The sequence below is a fragment of the Salvelinus fontinalis genome, chromosome 1 (assembly GCF_029448725.1).
Source record: "Salvelinus fontinalis isolate EN_2023a chromosome 1, ASM2944872v1, whole genome shotgun sequence".
Taxonomy (NCBI): domain Eukaryota; kingdom Metazoa; phylum Chordata; class Actinopteri; order Salmoniformes; family Salmonidae; genus Salvelinus; species Salvelinus fontinalis.
Window position 1 is genome coordinate 61,865,281 of NC_074665.1, and position 23,681 is coordinate 61,888,961.

At 41.5% G+C, this 23,681-nt stretch overlaps 1 protein-coding gene across 21 annotated transcripts in view; it reads right to left on the reverse strand.

The window, feature by feature from the left end:
* Window positions 1-5,719: 5,719 nt before the first annotated feature.
* kcnma1a (potassium large conductance calcium-activated channel, subfamily M, alpha member 1a) overlaps window positions 5,720-23,681 on the reverse strand; it is a 306,999-nt gene continuing 289,037 nt past the window's right edge. For 12 of the 21 annotated variants that reach the window (XM_055928857.1, XM_055928724.1, XM_055928776.1 and 9 more), the window contains 5 exons: window positions 17,274-17,468; window positions 16,617-16,735; window positions 13,316-13,540; window positions 11,905-11,933; window positions 5,720-10,789 (listed from right to left, as the gene is read on the reverse strand). In XM_055928857.1, the coding sequence (XP_055784832.1) occupies window positions 10,638-10,789; window positions 11,905-11,933; window positions 13,316-13,540; window positions 16,617-16,735; window positions 17,274-17,468 (720 nt within the window). In that variant the 3' untranslated portion in view covers window positions 5,720-10,637. Of the gene's footprint in view, window positions 10,790-11,904; window positions 11,934-13,311; window positions 13,541-16,616; window positions 16,736-17,273; window positions 17,469-23,681 lie in introns of those variants that run through there. The other 9 variants (XM_055928867.1, XM_055928820.1, XM_055928794.1 and 6 more) reach the window with 2 other exon arrangements.

Genomic DNA, 23,681 nt, shown 5'->3' on the forward strand with positions numbered 1-23,681 from the left:
CTCATAAGATGGCTGTTTTGAGGGCGTTCGTTCTCCTTTTGATATCGCTCTCATCCTTGATGTGAGTTCAAAGCGGAACTAACAGGCTCCCCGTGCAGCTTTCTTGGGCGATGCATGATCTGGCAGCAGCTGTGTTGTATTTAGATCAACAGCACCTTGCTTTATTTGTATTAGGGCCTAAAGAAATCCAGTGTTAGCTTGCGCTAGCATCGTGCTTCATCTCCTGGTTCCTAGCCACAGGCACTCAGGCATCCTCCAGAAGACACTCGTCGTTTCTGTGTGGTTGATTTGCGAGGAGCTCGAGGTTCATGATGCTATCGGGTGCTGTCAGACCAATCACAGAAGCCCCCAGGCGTCTGCTGGATAGACCATGCCATCCATTGACACCAGACGGTAAATATTATTGGCAGCCTGACATCCTCTCTCTGGCGGTGACTGTCACTGGCTGTGTAAAATCGTTAATAAGCAACATGATGGGGCCACTGTCTGACTACACGCCACGGTGAGACTATGGAGGCCCAGTGTTAACCAGAGGACTGGGTGACAGAAAATATATATGATGATTCTTGTCATCTTTAGGTACACTCAAAGTACTAAGTGCAATAGATGCATCCATCCATAGGGCACTATGGGGGAATTCAGAACTGAGCTAGATGTATGTAAATTAAACCCAATTCATTTGTTACGCCCTTTCATCTATGCACGGATTCTGAACTCGGGAAACACATCCGGGTGCAAATCGCGGAAAGAGGTGTGGCAGAGGTGTGATTACAGATATGCGCATTCTGACCTTGATTTTATTATCCATGAATAAGGTTGCGTGAACCTGTCGGTTCCAAGTGGAAAAACATCTACTTGCTTTTCTCCATACACTTTCATTTATACGCGACACAGGAGAGAAGCGGTCCTTTGGTTAAAGTTGTATGGCATGAGGTGCTCTTTGATAATGGGATGAGATACTTTAAAACAAAAATAAGTTCATTCTGGATACTAAAACAATGCCGAAAAGGCCTTTGCGCAACAAAAAACATTGATGTAATCAAGGCACTCATTTACAAAGGCTTTTTCGGCATTGTTTACTATCCATGACCAACTTCTTTTTGCTCTACTGTATAAATTGATAGGAGCTATTGATAAAAGCTAGGTAAATGAGTAATCCATTTGGATAATGGGATTGTATGGGCTAAATAACAATTGTTTTAGATTTTACCTTATGATCGCTGGAGGCAACATTTTAACCAGTCATATGGCAGCAAACTGAGAAGCATATCATCAGGACAGGTATTTATGCCCCTTTCCCACAGTGCAGAATTGTAATTTTATGGGCTGAAACTTGGAGATGCAAGCAAAATGGGATGACAAGGCAAAGCCGTGCAGAATGAAAGTCACGCCTTTGTGCGTTCTAGAATGTTTCCTGTTTCCTACTATTTGTATTATATTACATATTATTAGCCACTATCGGTAGCGACCGTTAGTAATAACCACACATATTTAACTGCCAATTTAGTGTTAGTGCCTTTCAGCTGGTACCCTACATTTCGTATCATTCCACTACATCGTTTGATTTAGACTACCTTTACTTGTTGCCTTTGTAAATACTGTCACGTCCTTGTGGTTGTTGATGAGTCACAAGTAATAGTGATCCTATTTAATGAAGACCAAATACAAATTGTAGGCTTACTAAATCATTATGGAGTGCAGACCAACCCGTTAGTTTGGCATAAGACTTGGCCCTTATCACAACACAGTTCCACGATCCCTATTAGTATCGTATTGTACACTACTTCCAACAATACCATTGAATAATGTGTGGCAACTTTCAGAGTGAATTAAAGTACTGTTGTTTTCGTTGGTGTATAAAGGCTCTCCAACCCTATTTTTCCATGAAGTAGGATTTAGGAATAAATTACATTACATTATTACATTACAGTAATTTAGCAGACATTCTTATCCAGAGCGACTTAGAGAAATATTGGTGTAAAATCAGTGTTTTTTCTGTCCAGCATTTTTTCATCTCTATCTTTCCATATTCTGAACGTGGTCTCCATAGGTTACATTCCAGTCTTGTGCCAATCAAATTGTAAATACAAGTACACAGTATTTAAAGGGATTGCTTTAGATAAATTAACAGAGCGGGTGTGTTTTCTGGGATTGACTCATATTTATTCAGTGCACTCAAGGGAGCCACATCCGCAGATATGGTAAGTTTGAATACCAACTATTAAGAAGTGTGTAAATCAAAAAGCATAAAAAAAGCCATAGATTTCATATATCTGAATCCGCCCCTAACAGAATAAAAGGTTACCAAAAATGCTAAGAAAAGTCAACGATCACAGATGTGGCGGGGGATGAAAATGTTGCTTTGCTGAACATCAATTACTGTGTTTTTCACGGTACAAAATGACATCAGAATGTGTTATCTACCTCACAAAGAAAGACCCTTACGCAAAGACAATGACAGAGCCAACATTATTCCTATTTTCCTTGCAAGGAACAGGTACGGTGAGACAGCTTTACCGGCACTGTATCTCCAAGTCACAGAGGGACACATTGAGAGCGGAATAAAGTACACGGTCATAAACGTTTCACACCAGCACCTCTTGCTGTATGATTACATTTTTATGGTTCATATTCAGATATCGCCTGGTTCGTGTTGTGTTGCAAGCAGAATATTCAGGCAGGCCCAGAGGTAGTTGGCTAGTGTTTCTCCCTCTCTCTGTTTTATTGAGAGGTGATAGAGGGATAGGGGTGTTCCTGCCTGGTTTCGTTCAGTAAACACACTGCCAAGCTAAATGGCTGATCAATCAATTTCAGCTCTATCGATCTGCATCAGTTCTGCCTGCGTGCACACACCCGGAGCCACTTTATTGTAAATCAATCATTTTGAAAACATCTCACAGAGGAGCCCATCCTCTCTAACAAGCCATCAATTCCAGCCGCCTGGGTGCCACCCTTATCAGGCTACAAATCAACACAGCCACCAACATCTGCTCCATCTCCAACCCATCTCTCTCTCTCTCTCTCTCTCTCATTCTTCCTCTCTTTCCTTGTCAGTCTCCCCTCTCGATTTATGTCTCTTTATTTTTCTCACCCTCTACCCCCTCTCTCGTTCTACATCTCCCTTTCTCTGTGTCGCTCTTGTTTTTCTTTCTGCAGCTTGTCGTCTTGTGATGGCGAGGCTGAGGGAGTGCAGAGGCGGCGGGCAGGCGTTGAATCGTCACCGCACCACTTTAGATAACCCAAGGGTAACAGTGTTTGCACATTTTAAAGAGAAATAAGGACAAATGCCAAGGCGGGTCATATATTCTCCTTCTGTTTAGCTGTTTGATGTTGGAGTGTGAAATTACACACTTCAACTCAGAGGCGACGAGGAGGACCAGCTCTGCACGCACGCACAGCGGAATTGCTTTCTTCTTTAACATCTCTCCTGGGGCCTCCCGAGTGGCGCAGTGGTCTAAGACACTGCATCACAGTGCTAGCTGTACCACTAGAGATTCTGGGTTCGAGTCCAGGCTCTGTCGCAGCCGTCCGCGACCGGGAGACCCATGGGGCCGTGCACAAATGGCCCTACGTCGACCGGGTTACGTGAGGGTTTGGCAGCCCGGGATGTCCTTGTCCCATTGCACACTAGCGACTCCTGTGGCGGGACGGGCGCAGTGCACGCTGACACGGTGGCCAGGTGCATGGTGTTTCCTCCGACACATTGGTGTGGCTGGCTTCCAGGTTAAGTGGGCATTGTGTCAAGAAGCAGTGTGGCTTGTTTGAGTTGTGTTTCGGAGGACGCACGGCTCTTGACCTTCGCCTCTCCCAAGTTCGTACGGGAGTTGCAGCGATGAGACAAGACTAACTGCCAATTGGATACCACGAAAATGGGGAGAAAAAGGGCTAAAAGTAACAACAAAAAATAAATCTCCTATTATTTCTCTACATTGTGATTTAACTAACGTCAATAATGAAGCATAATATAAATCAGAGAAGTATGGGACCACCTTTTACCGTCACATAGAAATTCAATCTCCTCAGCTGATATTCTATTTTGAATCCCTACATGTACTTTGATATATGAGCTAAGAGGGGCTGATGTGCTCTTAGGCCCATTCACCATGGATCCCGTCTGATTGACAGGCGTAAGTGATGGAGCAGGTAATAGCATGTCACTAAATGTACATCAAGAGTAATGTCTGTATGATGCTACAGCATGCAGGGATCAGGGGATTGGTGGCTTGCCTTGGAGCACAGGGTCATTGACGTCTCACTGGCTATACGGAGGGAGGAAAATTTAATAGACATTCATCTTGAGTTCCTCCCCTCCTCTCCCTCTATCCCTCGGGAAAGCCAAGGTCAAAGACAGGGGCGATGTATAGTCATCACCACCACTATTCAATCGGTATCGTGGAAATTTAAAGGCAATGTTTCCGCATTGGCGGAGACTGCATTCACGGTAAACGCTGCATATGTTGGCTCAATCTGAAATGACGCTTCAGCGATACAAACTGAATAGAGCCCTTAGTCTTGTTGTACCTGTGTAGGATCACAAATATAATATACTGAACAAAAATATAAATGCAACATGCAACAATTTCAAAGGTTTTGCTGAGTTACAGTTCATTTAAGGAAATCAAGTTAATTTAAATAATAATTAATTAGTCCCTAATCTATGGATATCACATGACTGTGCAGGGGCGCAGCCACGGGTGGGCCTAGGAGGGCATAGGCCCACCCACTGGGGAGCCAGGCCCAGCCAATCAGAATGCGTTTTTCCCCACAAAAGGGCTTTATTACAGACAGAAATACTCCTCAGTTTCATCAGCTGTCCGGGTGGCTGGTCCCGGGCTGGCATGGTTACATGTGGTCTGCGGTTGTGAGGCCGGTTGGACATACTACTGCCAAATTCTCAAAAACAACATTGGAGGCAGCTTACAGTAGAGGAATAAACACTGACTTCTCTGGCAACAGCTCTGGTGGACATTCCTGCAGTCAGCATACCAATTGCACGCTCCCTCAACATTTGAGACATCTGTGGCATTGTGTTGTGTGACAAAACTGCACATTTTAGAGGGGCCTTCTATTGTCCTCAGGACAAGGTGCACCTGTGGAATAATCATGCTGTTTAAATCAGGTTTTTGATGCGCCACACCTGTCAGGTGTATGGATTATCTTGACAAAGGATCAAATGCTCACTAACAGGTATGTAAACCAATTTGTGCACAAAATTTCAGAGAATAAGCCTTTTGTGTGTATGGAAAATTTCTGGGATCTTTTATTTCAGCTCATGAAACATGGAACCAACACTTTACATGTTGAGTTTATATTTTTGTTAAGTGTAAATATATATATATTTTTATGTGTGTCAATGTATATGACACAGGATCTAGGATACTGTAGTATCACAGAGATTTAATATGTTCTAATTATATTTCTATGTGTAACATTAGGATAGTCTGCTCTTATAGGACATCATCCAGGGCGAGACTGTGATGGAGATAACTTGTAATCAACAAGCTGTTTTGTGTGTTAGTCATGTTAATTGTTGTATGTATATTTGTCCCTTGTCGAATTAAGTATTATTAAACTGAATATTAACACCTTGTGATACTTTAGTATATTGTCATTGACTATGGTCTATTTTCTCCCAATGCTGTACAGTGCTTAAGACTAACATGCATCACTGTATGGAATATACACATTTTCTAATGCTGGAAGGAAATGCGAGGAGACGTTCCAGTTTTAGAACACAAATACATCCATTTTAATTTGAGAAAATACAAAAAGAAATCATGTACAATTTATGTACAAACTTTTTGTACAAGACAGTATATTTATCAGCAGATTATATTTGACAGAGTCAGGTAGATCAACTCAGCACCATCAAATTCTCCATATATCTATTTTCGCTTCGACAAAACTAAGTAGGCTTTTTCAAACTCCTGATTCCTGCAATGACCATGTGCCAAAGAATCAGATATGTGACATGTGAGAGCAATGTCCTGAATTCCACCTGAAATGATGGGCAGCTGACCCCCCCCCCCCCCACAAAAACATTTTTTTTCTCCATCAAAATCAACTTAAAAATTGCCAACTGCAATTTCAATGTGTTGTTAAGACTTAAATCCCCCATAGTATTATATATTTTATTACATCTAGTACATTTTCCAGCAAATAAGTTATATCCATCCTTTACAGCAAGAAAATAGATTAACAAAAATATGAAACAATGTGTGAAGTTTCATAGTTCTGACTCTTAAGTTGACTAAAACACTGACAGGTGGTCTCAAGCACATGAAACAGCCTGGCCTGTGCTCTCTGTGCATCCTTCAGTCATTCATACCTTCTACCACACAACAAACATGTTTTAACATCTCTCCCTGCAGTCTCCTAACAACAAGATAGGTACCTTAGGCTACAGACAGTACGACCAACACAGATGTATGATATGTTGAAGGTTGATGAGCAGTGTACCTGCCCCATGTACCCTTCCCTCCTTTTCAATGCCACTTTTTGCTATAGTGGGTCTTCAAACAGGCCCTCCTTTAGACCTGCAGCACTGCCTGGCACTCTACTGGCATAGAGGCATTGATGGCTTGGATGTTCCCCGTGCCAGTAGAAGATGCCATACTCGTATACATTTACTTCCCTTTCTGAGAGGAACTAACTCAACCCTTACTCATTCTGAATAAGTGAGTGAGTCTGTGAATGACTGAACGATGCTTGTTCAACAACACTTTTCATGGCACTTCAAAACACTCTAAAACTTTAGAGGCGTACATTGCAAAGACTTCAACATCTAATACAAACGTATGATATGGTATAGAGCAGTACCTTAGATTTGTGGAGTATTTGCGCTGGAAAGAGATAAAGCTTAAAAACCTTAGAATGTAAGAACAGGTTTCAGAACAGGTTTCAGTCCAGTGTTGTGATTTTTCCCCAGTTTGAGTCCAACCATTCACACAAATTGTGGGTACACGTATTGAAAAAAAAATAAAACATTTAGATACAATGAAATGGACTATTCTGTAAGTATGTGTCTGCTTTGGGTTGTGATTTGTACCATTTGATTTCTGAGTAAAGTGGTATTTAAGTACTTCTGAATACAAAAAAAGAAAACTCTGTAAACAATCAATAAGCAGTAGTGACAGTTTCAAACAATCCATGGATATTACTATGGTAACATAATTGACTAGAGCTGACAAAATGGAATGTAAACCTAATAAGAAAAAACTATTTTAACAAGAACAGTAAAATTAAGTATGTCCTCTCTTTATTGTGATAAGCCTTGCTGAATTGGTGCTACCCTATGTCTGCATCTCTGTGATGGTTGATATTACCAGGTCAAATTACACCTACTCTTTCCATTTTATTGTTGCAATGTGGATAAGGATCTTTAATTTCAAAAGTCTAGTTTTTCTTTTTTTCCATATATGGCAAAATAATAATTGTGTCCTTTGTCAATACTATGTATAATGAATTAAGTCATTGTCAGTATCAAATATCAATTCCTTATTTTTCAGGCTAGCAAGTATATTATTAACAACCCAATTATACATTGATTTTTACTCACATATTTTCTGAAAATAATTCTACTTGCTACAAAGTGTGACGACAATGTAATCACAATTCAAAAGTTCACCCCAGGACAATGTCAATGAGCCCCACAGTAGAGTTGCAACACACCCAATAGACAGACAGAAAGCTCAGGTCATTTTGCTTCAGAAAGTCATGTGATCTATATAATGGGAGGAATTTACACAACATATTTAGACAGACATATTTGGGGAGGGGTTCTCGCGAATGACAGGTCTTTAGAAATACATGATATTTTGTCTATATTATCATGGCTATCTGTCCACTGCAAACAACCTGATGATGGTCTAACAATCTCTCTCTGTCACATAGTTTGAAACATGTCCATGGAGAATGACAGTATACAGTATACACGCACATAAATACTTCAGTGTATCTCTCCTTAGAAAGAGACCTAATTTAGGTCAATCATTGATAGTGAAGGTCACACAGTTTCCCCCTCAGAAGAGAACAAAGGGCTAAACGCCTCAGATCCAGCTTCATGCACCTTTCCGATTGGCTCTGTCTGGGTATTACTTACACCCATTGAAACTCAAGTATGTTTGCGATTGTTTTATCCCATTTCTGTTTGACTCACACATCTGTATTCGTATTCACTTGTCGATGAAAATGAGCAGTCTTCTACACAGCGATAAGGTTTACCAATACAGCTACAGAGATCCTTCAACTAAGCCCATCTACGTTTTAAGGAGCACTCAACAGTTAAGACAAAAGCTTAGAGTTAAATTTAGGTAATATCCTATACAATATTTACTATTAATAATGAATATACTTTCAGGGATGGTCTTTGTTGCAAAGAGGAGAGGACTACTGTTCTTCAATGATGCATGTCTAATTATAAGTATTTCAGAATTTATATTAATCATTTTGGTAGGATTATGTTTAATAAAGCAATTAATTTGGGAATAAAAATCTTATATGCAATTATAGGCCTGGTAATATTAATAATGGATTACTTTCATAAAGCATTATTCACTAGGTCATGTGTAATAATAAGCAGAAATGTATTATGCTCATATGGATATAAAATAATCATGTTTGTTTATATAAAGTAGCCAGGTTTAGTTTTTAGTTGGATCATCTGTGACTCCATACCCTCTCATTTCCAAGGCTGCAGCTCTGTATGGGTTGCTTTTGGATCAAAAACAATCGGTCCATTTTGAACACACACTTGAGCCTTGACCAGGATAACATGAAGAACACAGGCAGTATTCTCCAGCATTCTTCATAGTCATCAGCGGCATCGTTTTAAACCAAACTATGATTGAGCTGTTCCCTAACGTTTACCTACATAGAGTTTAGAGGTGTTATGATGACATCAGGATTGGCAGCGGAGAACATCCAAGCTCTTTACTGCCTCCGTTACCAACCCTGTGCCAGGCAGTGGCTCTGGTCAAAGGAGGACCCATTGATGCCCATTTTACGCAATATGTGGCATTGCTTCTCCAAATGTCTCAACAAACAAAAAACATTCAAATTATATGCTTATTTTTTTCATTCTTAAATACCAATTTTCGCCAAAGATATCATGGCAAAGGTTTGGACTTAAAAGCTTTCCCTAAAGTTTTAGGGCACACAGCTAATGTTTGTAAAAAAAAAAATTCAGCTCAATCATAGTTGGTGTATTACCGGTGATGTGACTAAGTATAGAAACGTGTTTATTTAGTTCATTAGTTGATCCGCAACCCCAGACAGATCTAGTTCCTATTTGTCTTGGATGATTGTAGCCTTGATCCCACATGATGCTCCCCCAGAGGCTGAACCACCATCACAGACACACTGATGGAGAGATGATGATGATACCAATTTGTGCATTTAACTCAGATGTACCACCAATTTTCTTACTGAGGGGACACGTCGCTGTCATGTACAGTACACACATTGCATGTACATACCATATGCATCGTCTGTCCACACAAGGGAGAAGAGAAGGCTGTCTTTTCACCCCATTCATGTTTTCGCCAGGGACGAGACAAGGTTGTCCATTCACCCCTTTCATGTTTGCACATAAGGGATAGGACAAGGTTGTTCTTTCATCCCTTTTATGTTTTCAGTTTAAGGTGATCATCTGCGCTCTATTGTTATAGAAGGGCTCAGGGACATACCATGCGATGATAGGAGCTTGAAACGCTGTCATAGACATCATTATCATCCATATTCATTGTGATATCACCAGAACAGATGTAGGTACAGCGTAGCTATATACTCTGTCAGCCAGCTTATCCCAGAACTGTCTCTTACTGTACTCTGAGTCTCAAGACACCTGATTTTCAATATGATCCCATTCTACAGGACTGGAATGCATTAATTGATTACTCAACAGTGTGATGACATACAGTAGCATACCCTAAGCAGTGACGTAATGGATCTTTCCACAATACCACAGTACATCTCTCCAAATGACAAGCAGCTTTTCTTTCATTCAGTGAATCAAAAACCAAAAAGCTGACATTTTCTGTGATGGTAGTTGTTTTGGGGTGATGTCAATGTTTCAAGTCGTCATGTTGCAAAAGAAGGTGGTTAGTTTTTGTGCAAATAGAACAGAAGCAGATTGGGAGTATGAGTGGTGAGCAGTGAACCCCAGCCAGTTTTGTGGAACTTTTGGAGATGTCATGATATTGTGATGAGAAAACTGCCGCGGCCCTCATCCTCCAACAACAAGTAGTAACCTCAGCTACAGTAGCCATGGAGTGTGGTCACACAAAGATGTGAACTATTGCAAATAATGACAGGAAGTACTTTTTCTTCTCTTTTTTCAACTCTTAAAATAATTTCAAAAAGTGCTAGGGGGATGAACAATCCTTATTTGATTGTCATTATGTACATCTCTATGGAAGATTGATCAATAAAACATTGTCCATTGTAGAGCATGGAAGTAACATTAAAGGTATACACATAGGAGGTCCCTTCAAGTTGTGGTGTTTATGTCAAACCCTTGATCTGTAGAATGAGTGGGGACCAATGAATCAACATCATCATCCCCGTTTGTCATCTCTCTTCCTCTCCTTTCGAAAGAGCGTCCAGACTTCTCACGAGTCATCAAGGGGGCCTGGTTTTCAGCATTCATCTTCAACTTCTCTGATTGGTGGAATCAGACTGCTAGTGGATTTGTATTGGTTGATTTGGTTGGCCATGTGAGTGCTCATGGGCTTGATCTGAATGTTCCGTGGGTAGGCATTTTCTGGTTCATCTGTAAACCATTTCCTTTCTGCGGAGGGATGGGGCAAAAACCAAATGTTAGTGTTCAATAATCTACATGGTGTCATGTGATATATTACTGTCTCAGTTTAAGTAGCAGTCTTTTATAGCATGTATGACCATCCAATCCAAAACGCCATGAGGGACCATAGGTTTCAGATCAGTTAGTTAATTTCCTTCCAGATAAAGTCATTTCAACTTTGGTGTGTGCATGTGCATGAGTGTGTGCATGTGTGTCTGTGTGAATGGGAGTGTGTGTGGGCATTCAGCTTAGTGCTCAGGCTAGTGTGTTACAGAACAAGCGTTTGATGTTTTAAACTAAGGTGAAGTAAGATGTCTGTCGTCTAAAACAACCACAGGGTTATGAGTGCAAAACTTAATGCCTCATACACCTCTGCAATTTAGACTTCATATTTGTCATGCCTTCCTGTTTCGGGGAGGTGTCAGTTTGAGGTTTCGAGCCTACTCATATCGATACCCGAGCTATGATCTTTAGGTAGGCGTCGATCTTTAGGTAAGCGTCGACAGTTTGTGTTAGGTGTGTTATATCGTCCGTGATAGGCAACACCTTGTCTCTGTGGCTCTAGTTGATAGAGTAATACTGAATCTGGATTACAACGTATTTCCAACACTTGGACAACATCAGTCATCTGATCGCATTCAATAGGATAGAATATGTGCAAACACACAGACCTCTCACACAATGCAATTTGTCTCAAGCTGAAATAAAGCAAACTAAAAAACATGATAAATAATAAGGAAATTATACAAAATAGATGCTCTGTCTAGAGAAAACTAAGAAAAATCATCATCAGGTGAATTAAGGTGTCAAGGAGGTAAAACAGAAAGATAAGTAGAGGAGAAAGGTTGGACCTCATGCAGTGCAGAGATGGTCCTGGGCATGACAGGGAGAGGGCAGAGGCAGCAGCAGCCATTTTGCTTTCCGTTGTTTGAAAGCAAAACTTAAACTGAGGCGTGATGACTTATCCTTACAGGAAAATAACAAAAACACTACAAAACCTCCCCTTGTCATAACAATCTCCACAGGGACAAAGTTATGATTAGAACCCCACGTTAAGGGTGCTATAGTAATAGTAGGACATGCAGAATCGTTAACTTGCATACCTTGGCTCATTCTATTCATCCTTGTTGCACTTCAGAAAGAGAAGTAGGTAATCTAATTAAGTATGGTATTACAATCTACAAGGCAAATAACATGTCTAAAACACAATCACTGATATGACTGGATCTCTTGCTGTACTCTATGTAAGCACTGACACTGTCTGCAATTTATCAAACCAAAATCCTATTTTCTAATACGAGGCCCCATTGCCAAAATAATATTTTTTTACACTTTTGTATGTTTTATGTTATTTCAATTGACTTACTGAAATGACCCCGACCCTACTTGTCAGATGTTCCCTTATCCCTTTCTACGTTTCTAGATACTGAACACCTACAATTCACTTCCCTAACATGCAATGTTGAAGAGGAATTTAAGGTAAATGCTAAGGAACATTTAAAAGGACACTAAGACATTACAATTGATCTGTTGTTTTAATCTTAAGAATGAACCTAAAACATCTAACACGGTTTAGGGAGTGGTGTTGGTAGCATGATATATCACCATTATAATCAAATTCTCTGAGTAGCTTTAAAATAATGACTTATCGCTCAATATAACTTAATGTATATATGGTCTTATTCCATACTATGGAAAATATAACAAAATTAAAAACAGAACTAAAAATAAGCATTTGAGATTGAGAACTAGGAACATGGACATGCGATGACACAGAACAGACACAATAACCAGACAGATGTCCACACAGATGGTCGAATGATGTTTCTCGGTCATAGACAACCTGTAGAGTTTTGTCTATTTAAATGGTGTCACGTTAAATCCATAACCATGCCATACTGTTTGTACAAATACCAACATATAAGAAGGCTATGCCAATACGAGTCAAATTATAGTGTCGTATAGAAACTAACAGATCTAGCAAAAAACAGCTGGCATACCGGTCACAGGCTTTGTAGCAAGACAACATATGAGAGGTCTTTCTATGTCAAGGTTTCTCATCTTCTTTCGGTGGTATCTTGAGTTCTTAAATGAATGCTCAAATACAGGTTCAATGAGGTCAGCGGAAAATAAGAAGTGTTTTCTTTTGCTCTACAAATATTATTTGTGAAAATAATGCACATCAACGTTGCCATTCATGAGATCATGGTAGCTATGGAGGCAGGCTGAGAGCAAGGACCACATGCTGATGGTTATAGAGCAAACATTGCAACAAACATGACGTGGACATTGAGCACATAATCTCACAAACAAAACACAAACCCCAACAAACACACAGATATGGATAATTGACCCAAACAGTGTCTCACACACACGCGCACTCAAACACACTCTGGCCACAACCCTACATAGACAACACCCACACTAAACTTCGATCGGGAACGCATACTACACATGCCCGAGCAAACACAGACAGACACACACACACACATAACAAACATCTCATCCACCTACTTCTGTTTGTGGCCGGCCTCCCGGGCCTTGCTGCTGCGGTTCTGCCGGTTGGTGGTGGGGATGGAGTGGACGGACGAGCTCTTTTTGCTGGAGGAATGGGAGGAGTGAGAGCTGTGGGAGAGGCTGGCCCGGGACTGGCCTGCGTTGTGGTCAAACTGCATCAGGCAGAAGATCAGGTCTGTGGGGACCAGCTCAAACTCATACGGAGGGTTGGTGATCACATACCTGTATACAGGACAGGAGTTAGTGGAAGAGAGAACGAAACAATACTGTATAGTCAGTGTCTAGTTTCAAAATAGAAAGTTAACAGGGTGGGGTTGAAAACTAATCAGTTACAAGATTTGAAAAAACTATTTATTTCAAATTAAAATTCTTCTCTGTGTTAGAGGCCAGAGGCCTGAAGGCCGGATCAAACATTTTGGGTAGCCTTCCACAAGCCCATTCCTCCTGACAGACCTGGTGTAACTGAGTCAAGTTTATAGGCCTCATTGCTCGCACACACTTTTTCAATTCTCCCCACAAATCTTCTATGGGATTGAGGTCAGGGCTTTGTGATGGCCACTCCAATACCTTGACTTTGTTGTCCTTAAGCCATTTTGCCACAACTTTGGAAGTATGCTTGGGGTCATTGTCCATTTGGAAGACCCATTTGTGACCAAACTTTAACTTCCTGACTGATGTCTTGAGATGGTGCTTCAATATATCCACATAATTATTCTTTCTCATGATGCCATCTATTTGGTGAAGTGCACCAGTCCCTCCTGCAGCAAAGCAACCCCACAGCATGATGCTGCCACCCCCGTGCTTCACGGTTGGGATGGTGTTCTTCGGCTTGCAAGCTTCCCCCTTTTTCCTCCAAAACAGTTACATTTTTGTTTCATTAAACCAGAGGACATTTCTCCAAAAAATACGATCTTTGTTCCCATGTGCAGTTGCAAACTGTAGTCTGGCTTTGTTATGGCGGATTTGGAGCAGTGGCTTCTTCCTTGCTGAGCGGCCTTTCAGGTTATGTCAATATAGGACTCGTTTTACTGTGGATATAGATACACTGCTCAAAAAAATAAAGGGAACACTTAAACAACACAATATAACTCCAAGTCAATCACGCTTCTGTAGAACCTGCTTTCATCTGTGAAGAGCACAGGGCGCCAGTGGCGAATTTGCCAATCTTGGTGTTCTCTGGCAAATGCCAAACGTCCTGCACGGTGTTGGGCTGTAAGCACAACCCCCACCTGTGGACGTCGGGCCCTCATACCACCCTCATGGAGTCTGTTTCTGACCGTTTGAGCAGACACATGCACATTTGTGGCCTGCTGGAGGTCATTTTGCAGGGCTCTGGCAGTGCACCTCCTTGCACTAAGGCGGAGGTACCGGTCCTGCTGCTGGGTTGTTGCCCTCCTACGGCCTCCTCCACGTCTCCTGATGTACTGGCCTGTCTCCTGGTAGCGTCTCCATGCTCTGGACACTACGCTGACAGACACAGCAAACCTTTTTGCCACAGCTCGCATTGATGTGCCATCCTGGATGAACTGCACTACCTGAGCCACTTGTGTGGGTTGTAGACTCCGTCTCATGCTACCACTAGAGTGAGAGCACCGCCAGCATTCAAAAGTGACCAAAACATCAGCCAGGAAGCATAGGAACTGAGAAGTGGTCTGTGGTCACCACCTGCAGAATCACTCCTGTTTTGGGGGGTGTCTTGCTAATTGCCTATAATTTCCACCTTTTGTCTATTCCATTTGCACAACAGCATGTGAAATTTATTGTCAATCAGTGTTGCTTCCTATGTGGACAGTTTGATTTCACAGAAGTGTGATTGACTTGGAGTTACATTGTGTTGTTTAAGTGTTCCCTTTATTTTTTTGAGCAGTGTACTTTTGTACCCGTTTCCTCCAGCATCTTCACAAGGTCCTTTGCTGTTGTTCTGGTATTGATTTGCACTTTTCGCACCAAAGTACGTTCATCTCTAGGAGACAGAACGCGTCTCCTTCCTGAGCGGTATGACGGCTGCGTGGTCCTATGATTTTTATACTTGCGTACTATTGTTTGTACAGATGAACGTGGTACCTTCAGGCATTTGGAAATTGATCCCAAGGTTGAACCAGACTTGTGAAGGTCTACAATTTTTTTCTGAGGTCTTGTCTGATTTCTTTTCATTTTCCCATGATGTCAAGCAAAGAAGCACTGCGTTTGAAGGTAGGCCTTGAAATACATCCACAGGTACACCTCCAATTGACTCAAATGATGAAAAAATTAGAATAACAGAAGCTTCTAAAGCCATGACATCATTTTCTGGAAATTTCCAAGCTGTTTAAAGGCACAGTCAACTTAGTGTATGTAAACTTCTGACCCACTGGAATTGTGATACAGTGAATTATAAGTGAAATAATCTGTCTGTAAACAATTGTTGAAAAAATGTGTTGTGTCATGCACAAAGTAGATGTCCTATCCGACTTGCCAAAACTATAGTTTGTTAACAAGAAATGTGTGGAGTGGTTTAAAAACAAGTTTTAATGACTCCAACCTAAGTGTATGTAAACTTCCGACTTCAACTGTATAATATAATCATCAGTGGTGTAAAATACTTAAGTACAAATACTTAAGGTACTTTTGGGGGTGTCTGTACTTTACTATTTATGTTTTTGCCAACTTTTACTTCACTACATTCCTTAAGAAAATAATGTAATTTTTACTCCATACATTTCCCTGACACCCAAAAGTACTCTTTACATTTTGACAGGAAAATGGTCCAATTAACACACTTATCAAGAGAACTTCCCTGGTCATCCCTACTGCCTCTGATCTGGCGGACTCACTAAACCACAAATGCTTTGTTTGTAAATTATGTCTGAAAGTTGGCTATCCGTCAATAAAAAAAAGAAAAGAAAATTGTGCCGTCTGGTTTGCTTAATATAAAGAATTTGAAATGGTTTATACTTTTACTTTTGATACTTAAGTACATTTGAGCAGTTCCATTTACTTTTGATACTTAAGTATATTTAAAACCAAATAATGTTAGACTTTTACTCAAGTAGTATTTACTGGGTAACTTTTACTTGAGTCGATTTCTATTAAGGTATCTTTACTTTTACTCAAGTAGGACAATTAAGTACTTTTTGCACCACTGACAATCATACTAATATTAAATATTATTAATATTAAAACTAATATTAAAACAGCTAATATTAAAACAGCTAATAGTGTCAGCTGTTTAGCTAACAGCTAAACAGCTGACACTAACTGCCTTGAGAGGTGAGAGAGACGGATGTTACATGTTAAAGATACACAGCGACGGTCTCACCGTTTGGTACACTGGCTAGGCGTGGCGAGGTGAGCGTCTCTCAATCTGTAGATTCCGAAGCACAACATGTTGTACGTCTTCAACGCTTTACAAAACAAATCTCCATAGCAACCACCATCCTGGAAAACAACAAATAACAAAAAAACATCAGGGTGTGTTTTCTAATAAAGTGTAATCATTTATTTAAGTGACAAAATAATTCAAGTCTTTGCAAATGTCAAACTGCAGTGCCCTTGATAAGTTCTGCTGAGTGTTTTTGTGGAGATAACAATATACAGTGTAAAAATGTCCTTTATATCATGCAGGAAATGACACAGAACAACATCCTTTCACTGTGTGACATGCCCCTTCAGAATCTGGCCCCTTCAGAATCTGAAGCACTCTTGACAACAACTGTAAAACCTTTAACACAAGATAAATAAATAATACACTGATAAATTAAAAAGGTAAAATAAATCATGGGATATTCTCAGACAGTTGCATTATTCCTTTCCATAAAACACACCAGAACCCTCCCTTCCTCCTCCTTAACAGAGCCCCTCTTGCGTGTTCTCTGTTCTTCACTTTGTATTAAGTGCCGCTAGGAGGCGAGCAGGCAGGATTGGGTGCTACTGGGGAGTGCCAAAATGTGTCAGCTCGGTTTAAACATCCACTTACCCCCAAGTCGGCAAAGGGCCCGTCATAGAGGGCTAGCTGGGCTACACGACACCTGTCTCGGTTGGCCAGTGTCTGTGGCGTGCTGTAGCCCCCTCGCAGGGCGTTCTCTTCGGCCAATAGAGCCTCTAGCTCCGGGGTGGCTCCCCCAGTCACCAGCGTCCGGATTAGGGTGAGGATATTATCGTTGAAGTATGTCTGCGGACATAAGAGGATGTGAGATCCGTAAGTAAGGATACGCCATTAGAGCCACAACGGTATAGGAAAAGTGGCAGATGGAGAAGGGGAGAGATGGGGAAGAATGAGGAGAGGTTTGGATGATAGGGAGGGAGGGAGAATGATGAGGAGAAAGGGATGGGAGAGAGGGATTGGGAGGCATGGCGAGGAGTGGGGGGAGGGGATAGGGAGAGATGGGAGAGAAATGAGGAAAGATGAGAAGGGATGAGGAGAAAAATAGGGATGTTTAGAGAGAGACATGGAGTGGACGCGCCCCATGTTATCTAGACCCCGGGCCTGTCTCTTCATACAGGATAGACAGAGAGGTGAGGAGACAGGGCAGACCAATTACAGAAAAAGGTTTTCTTGTACCGGAACTACTTCCATTTGAGATTCATTCACCCGACTTGCTTACCAAGACAACTTCTACTCAACTTCTCCTCATAGACTGGTTTTGCAGGTTTCACATCAATACCATTACTCCTTTAATGAAATACATTGAAAAGCTGAAGCAAGCATGTTGATAATGCATATTGTTCCAACAGGTATAGAAATACACTGCTCAAAAAAATAAAGGGAACACTTAAACAACACAATGTAACTCCAAGTCAATCACACTTCTGTGAAATCAAACTGTCCACTTAGGAAGCAACACTGATTGACAATACATTTCACATGCTGTTGTGCAAATGGAATAGACAAAAGGTGGAAATTATAGGCAATTAGCAAGACACCCCCCAATAAAGGAATGGTTCTGCAGGTGGTGACCACAGACCACTTCTCAGTTCCTATGCTTCCTGGCTGATGTTTTGGTCACTTTTGAATGCTGGCGGTGCTTTCACTCTAGTGGTAGCATGAGACGGAGTCTACAACCCACACAAGTGGCTCAGGTAGTGCAGTTCATCCAGGATGGCACATTAATGCGAGCTGTGGCAAAAAGGTTTTCTGTGTCTGTCAGCGTAGTGTCCAGAGCATGGAGGCGCTACCAGGAGACAGGCCAGTACATCAGGAGATGTGGAGGAGGCCGTAGGAGGACAACAACCCAGCAGCAGGACCGCTACCTCCGCCTTTGTGCAAGGAGGTGCACTACCAAATGACCTCCAGCAAGCCACAAATGTGCATGTGTCTGCTCAAACGGTCAGAAACAGACTCCATGAGGGTGGTATGAGGGCCCGACGTCCACAGGTGGAGGTAGTGCTTACAGCCCAACACCGTGCAGGACGTTTGGCATTTGCCAGAGAACACCAAGATTGGCAAATTCGCCATTTGGCGCCCTGTGCTCTTCACAGATGAAAGCAGGTTCACACTGAGCACATGAGCACATGTGACAGACGTGACAGAGTCTGGAGACGCCGTGGAGAACGTTCTGCTGCCTGCAACATCCTCCAGCATGACCGGTTTGGCGGTGGGGCAGTCATGGTGTGGGGTGGCATTTCTTTGTGGGGCCGCACAGCCCTCCATGTGCTCGCCAGAGGTAGCCTGACTGCCATTAGGTACCGAGATGAGATCCTCAGACCCCTTGTGAGACCATATGCTGACACATGCACATTTGTGGCCTGCTGGAGGTCATTTTGCAGGGCTCTGGTAGTGCACCTCCTTGCACAAAGGTGGAGGTAGCGGTCCTGCTGCTGGGTTGTTGCCCTCCTACGGCCTCCTCCACGTCTCCTGATGTACTGGCCTGTCTCCTGGTAGCGCCTCCATGCTCTGGACACTACGCTGACAGACACAGCAAACCTTTTTGCCACAGCTCGCATTGATGTGCCATCCTGGATGAACTGCACTACCTGAGCCACTTGTGTGGGTTGTAGACTCCGTCTCATGCTACCACTAGAGTGAAAGCACCGCCAGCATTCAAAAGTGACCAAAACATCAGCCAGGAAGCATAGGAACTGAGAAGTGGTCTGTGGTCACCACCTGCAGAACCATTCCTTTATTGGGGGGTGTCTTGCTAATTGCCTATAATTTCCACCTTTTGTCTATTCCATTTGCACAACAGCATGTGAAATGTATTGTCAATCAGTGTTGCTTCCTAAGTGGACAGTTTGATTTCACAGAAGTGTGATTGACTTGGAGTTACATTGTGTTGTTTAAGTGTTCCCTTTATTTTTTTGAGCAGTGTACAATAGCAGAATAGAAGCTCTAGTGCTCTATTTTAACAAACCTAACGCAATAGTAAATCTAAGCGCTGGCGGTAGCGCTGTAGGTCTGGGAATGTGTTTTCACAGCTGTTATTATGAGCGCAATACCTGCTGGCAGCCCGAAAGGCCTGGATTTTGATGAACAAACAAGTCATAGGTGTGACTTGGGCTTGGCCACTAACTGGCCAATCAAGGTGTTCCATTGCTTAACATTGTATGGGTTTGTCTCAAGTTTTGTAGGTTATTGATGGTCTTTGCGTTGTCATCTACTCCCCTGGGGGCAAGGAATATTCTTGCCCGAGTCCATTGTGAATTGATAATACAGTGTATTATATTGCATAGGCGACAGTAACAACTGATCGCAACAGTAAAAAAAAAACATCCAGTGTTTGTTCAATATGTAGGCCGGCATTGTAAAATAAGACTTGCCTAGTTAAATAAGTGTTAAATAAAATGTCTGGTGTTGACAGTCACCATTGTTGTATTTGGCTTTAACAAGTACATGCCTTTTGTCATTGCACTTCTCCTCAAATAAAAACTACTAGGCTCCCGTAAAATGTATAGTATGTGTGAGGCACATTCTCAATAAGCAAGACATAGCCTAGGCCTACCGTTGATACTGCATTATAGGACTGAATCATTGAAAAACATTTGGAGGAGCGCATGTTTGGAAATTGGGATGGATACAAGTCGATCACTGCAGGTAGGCTTATGTGAACTGTGAATAATGCAAAAGCATGAGGAGTAGACCATTTAGAAACCTTTTATGGATAGGCTACTTCTAATTCATAACCAGGATAAGAAATACATCCGACGCGTTATTGTGAAACCAGCTTTCGTTAAAGAAGGGTAGGGATTGCCTCCTGAGGGCTTGGTTTTTAATTAAACTAAATGGAAAACAAGCAATTGTTACAGGAAAATAACTTCAATGTTTTTAAATATGAGTGTCACAGGATAATCTCATCTCTCGTTCCATGATGGGCATGGGGACATGTAGCCTACATGGAGGGGGTTTTACGCACATCCAAAATAATAACAGGAGATGGGCAATAAAATGTAATAGCCTACATAGATAAAAAGGGGATGTCCACTCACTGTTTTGCCGCTGCCAAACTTAATCTTTTAATAAAGCTTTGGTGATTAAGATTCATTTCAAAGCGGTCTCCCCAGCTAGCACAGTGGATCTGGGCCGATTCCGGCTGAGAGTCAGACTCAGCTGATGTGATGTGGCCCGAGTCTGGGCTGCCTTTGGCAGTATTACTTATGGCTAGGATTGAGCTCAGGACGATTCCGGTGTGAGTTATCTGGCCCAAATGTATTACTTGGGGCTCAGGCCAATTGAGGCTACTCTCTGGCAGATGATTACACGGGCTGCTTTATATAATTGATATTTTATTATTTTTCCATATTTTCTCATTGTTTCTGTGATCAAAAAATACATTTAACATTAAATGAAATTCTTTAAGAGTCCTGTGCAGTATTTTAGTATTTTGATACTTTGTTGATGGAGCCTCCCGAGTGGCGCAGCGGTCTAAGAAACTGGATCGCAGTGCAAACTGCGTTGCTACAGATGCTGTTTCGAGACCCGTGCTAGCAGCGACCGGGAGACCCATGAGGCGACGCACAATTGGACCAGCGTCGTCTGAGTTTGGGGAGGGTTTGGCTGGCCTGGATGTCCTTGTCCCATTGCACTGTAGAGACTCCTACGGCGGGCCAGGCGCATGCACGCTGACACGGTCACCAAGTGTTTCCTCTGATACAAAATGCTTTTTTTGTGGATGGGAAAAATTTGTATGTATAAAATGTATAATAGTAATATTTAAAATTACTAAATCGGGTAATTGTGTATACATTTATTTAAATTTGCATCGGGCCGCTTCTGGGGGGATTCTGGTAAGATGCCGGCAAAGTCGGCTGAATTCCGGTAGACAGAAACAGCCTAATGTACTTGGGCCGATTCTGGGCAGTCATTCATTTTGATTCCGGGCCAAGTCCGACAGCCGATTCCGAGCCGATTCAATCAGTTCCAGCCCCCTGGAAGAGGGCCACTTCTGGGCCGATTCCTCATTGCTAGCTGGGTCACAAGCCAAACCCTTTATCGATCCTGACTACTTGGCAAATGCATTGGTTGGGACAAAAAAACAGCCTTCACTGAGAGGAAGGGAGGCTATGCTTGTTTTTTAATGACATGAAACGAAATGGGAAAAAACTGTTTGTTTCTAAATATGAGGTTTACGGGCACAAAAAGCACATCTCTTGTTCCATTCGGATATGGGCACTGTGTGACACGGCTGGATAGGCTGTGCTTCCGTTGTCAAAATCCATGACATAACTAACCTCGTTACAGCTAAAACCAGCTTTCGGTTGGTCTTAAATATCCCCAGATATTGCCACCCCTCCCACGCAAGCAAGCTCATATAAAACAGGTAAATGACCAATCTGGCACTATGCTTTAACAGGTTAAAATTGCAAACGAGCGTGTGTTTGACAATTTCACTGGCTAAACACCAGCCGAAAATAGAGCCCCTAAAGTCCACGCTAGCACTTCATGGAACACAGAGTTCCTATTGCACATTTTTTCACAATATTGTTTTGAACATTCATTTTATAACTGATGCCCGCCTGAGCATTCTAGTCAATGCATTGTCAATTGTCACTGATGAAGATATATAATTAAAAGTGCATTAGAGTGGCTTGGAAATACAATTACACTTCTAAAGGAGGCAAATCATTTTAAGGAAAACCTTTTGTCATCATTTTGATGTCACCAGAATGACTTTAGATGCAGTATAATGTTAGCTAGCTAGCATAGATTGAGTCGAGACCACCGGATTTTAGATAGCCAACGTTAACATTGCTAGCATTTTATTTTATATACACATTTTACTAGCTAATGACAACATTGCCATCTGTCTAAAGTACATTTTACGACATGATAATGAGAGCAAACTTTTTTCCTACTAAATATTTGCCTACTTTAACCTGTCTAGGATCAGCGTGGCGCTAGCGGCACACCCCCCCCCCCCCCCACTGAAAAACCAGTGCCGCGAAATTCAAAAAAAATATTTTTTTAAAATATTTAACTTTCACACATTAAAGTCCAATACAGCTAATGAAAGACACAGATCTTGTGAATCCAGTCAACATTTCCGATTTTTAAAATGTTTTACAGGGAAGACACAATATGTAAAGATGTACATCTATTACCTAAAAACACATTAGCATAATCCACCATCTTTTATTTGTCCACCAACACCAGTAGCCATCACCAATTCGGCTAAACTAAGATATTTATAGCCCCTAACCAACAAAAAAACTCATTAGATGACAGTCTGATAACATATTTATGGTATGGGATAGGTTTTGTTAGAAAAAAGTGCATATTTCAGGTAGATGGCATAGTTTACAATTGCACCCACCATCACAAATGGACTAGAATAATTACAATGAGCAACGTGTTTACCTAACTACTAATCATCAAACATTTCGTAAAAATACACAGCATACACGAATCGAAAGACACAGATCCTGTGAATACAGACAATATTTCAGATTTTCTAAGTGTCTTACAGCGAAAACACAATAAATCGTTATATTAGCATAGCACATAGCACATAGCAGCCCAGCATTGATTCTAGCCAAAGTGGGCGATAACGTCAACATCGCCAAAAATATATTAATTTTTTCACTAACCTTCTCAGAATTCTTCAGATGACACTCCTGTAACATCATATTACACAATCCATATAGAGTTTGATCGAAAATGTTTATATTTAGCCACCAAAATCATGGTTAGACAATGTGAAATGTAGCTCAGCTGGTCAGAAAATGTCCTTGCGCCACTTAGACAGTGATCTACTCTTATACATAAATACTCATAAACGTGACTAAAAAATATAGGGTGGACAGGGATTGATAGACAATTTAATTCTTAATACAATTGCGTTATTACATTTTTTAATTTATCCTTACTTTTCAATACAGTTTGCGCCAAGCGAAGCTACGTCAAAAAACATGGCGTCCTAAGCCACTAAAATGTTTCGACAGAAACACGATT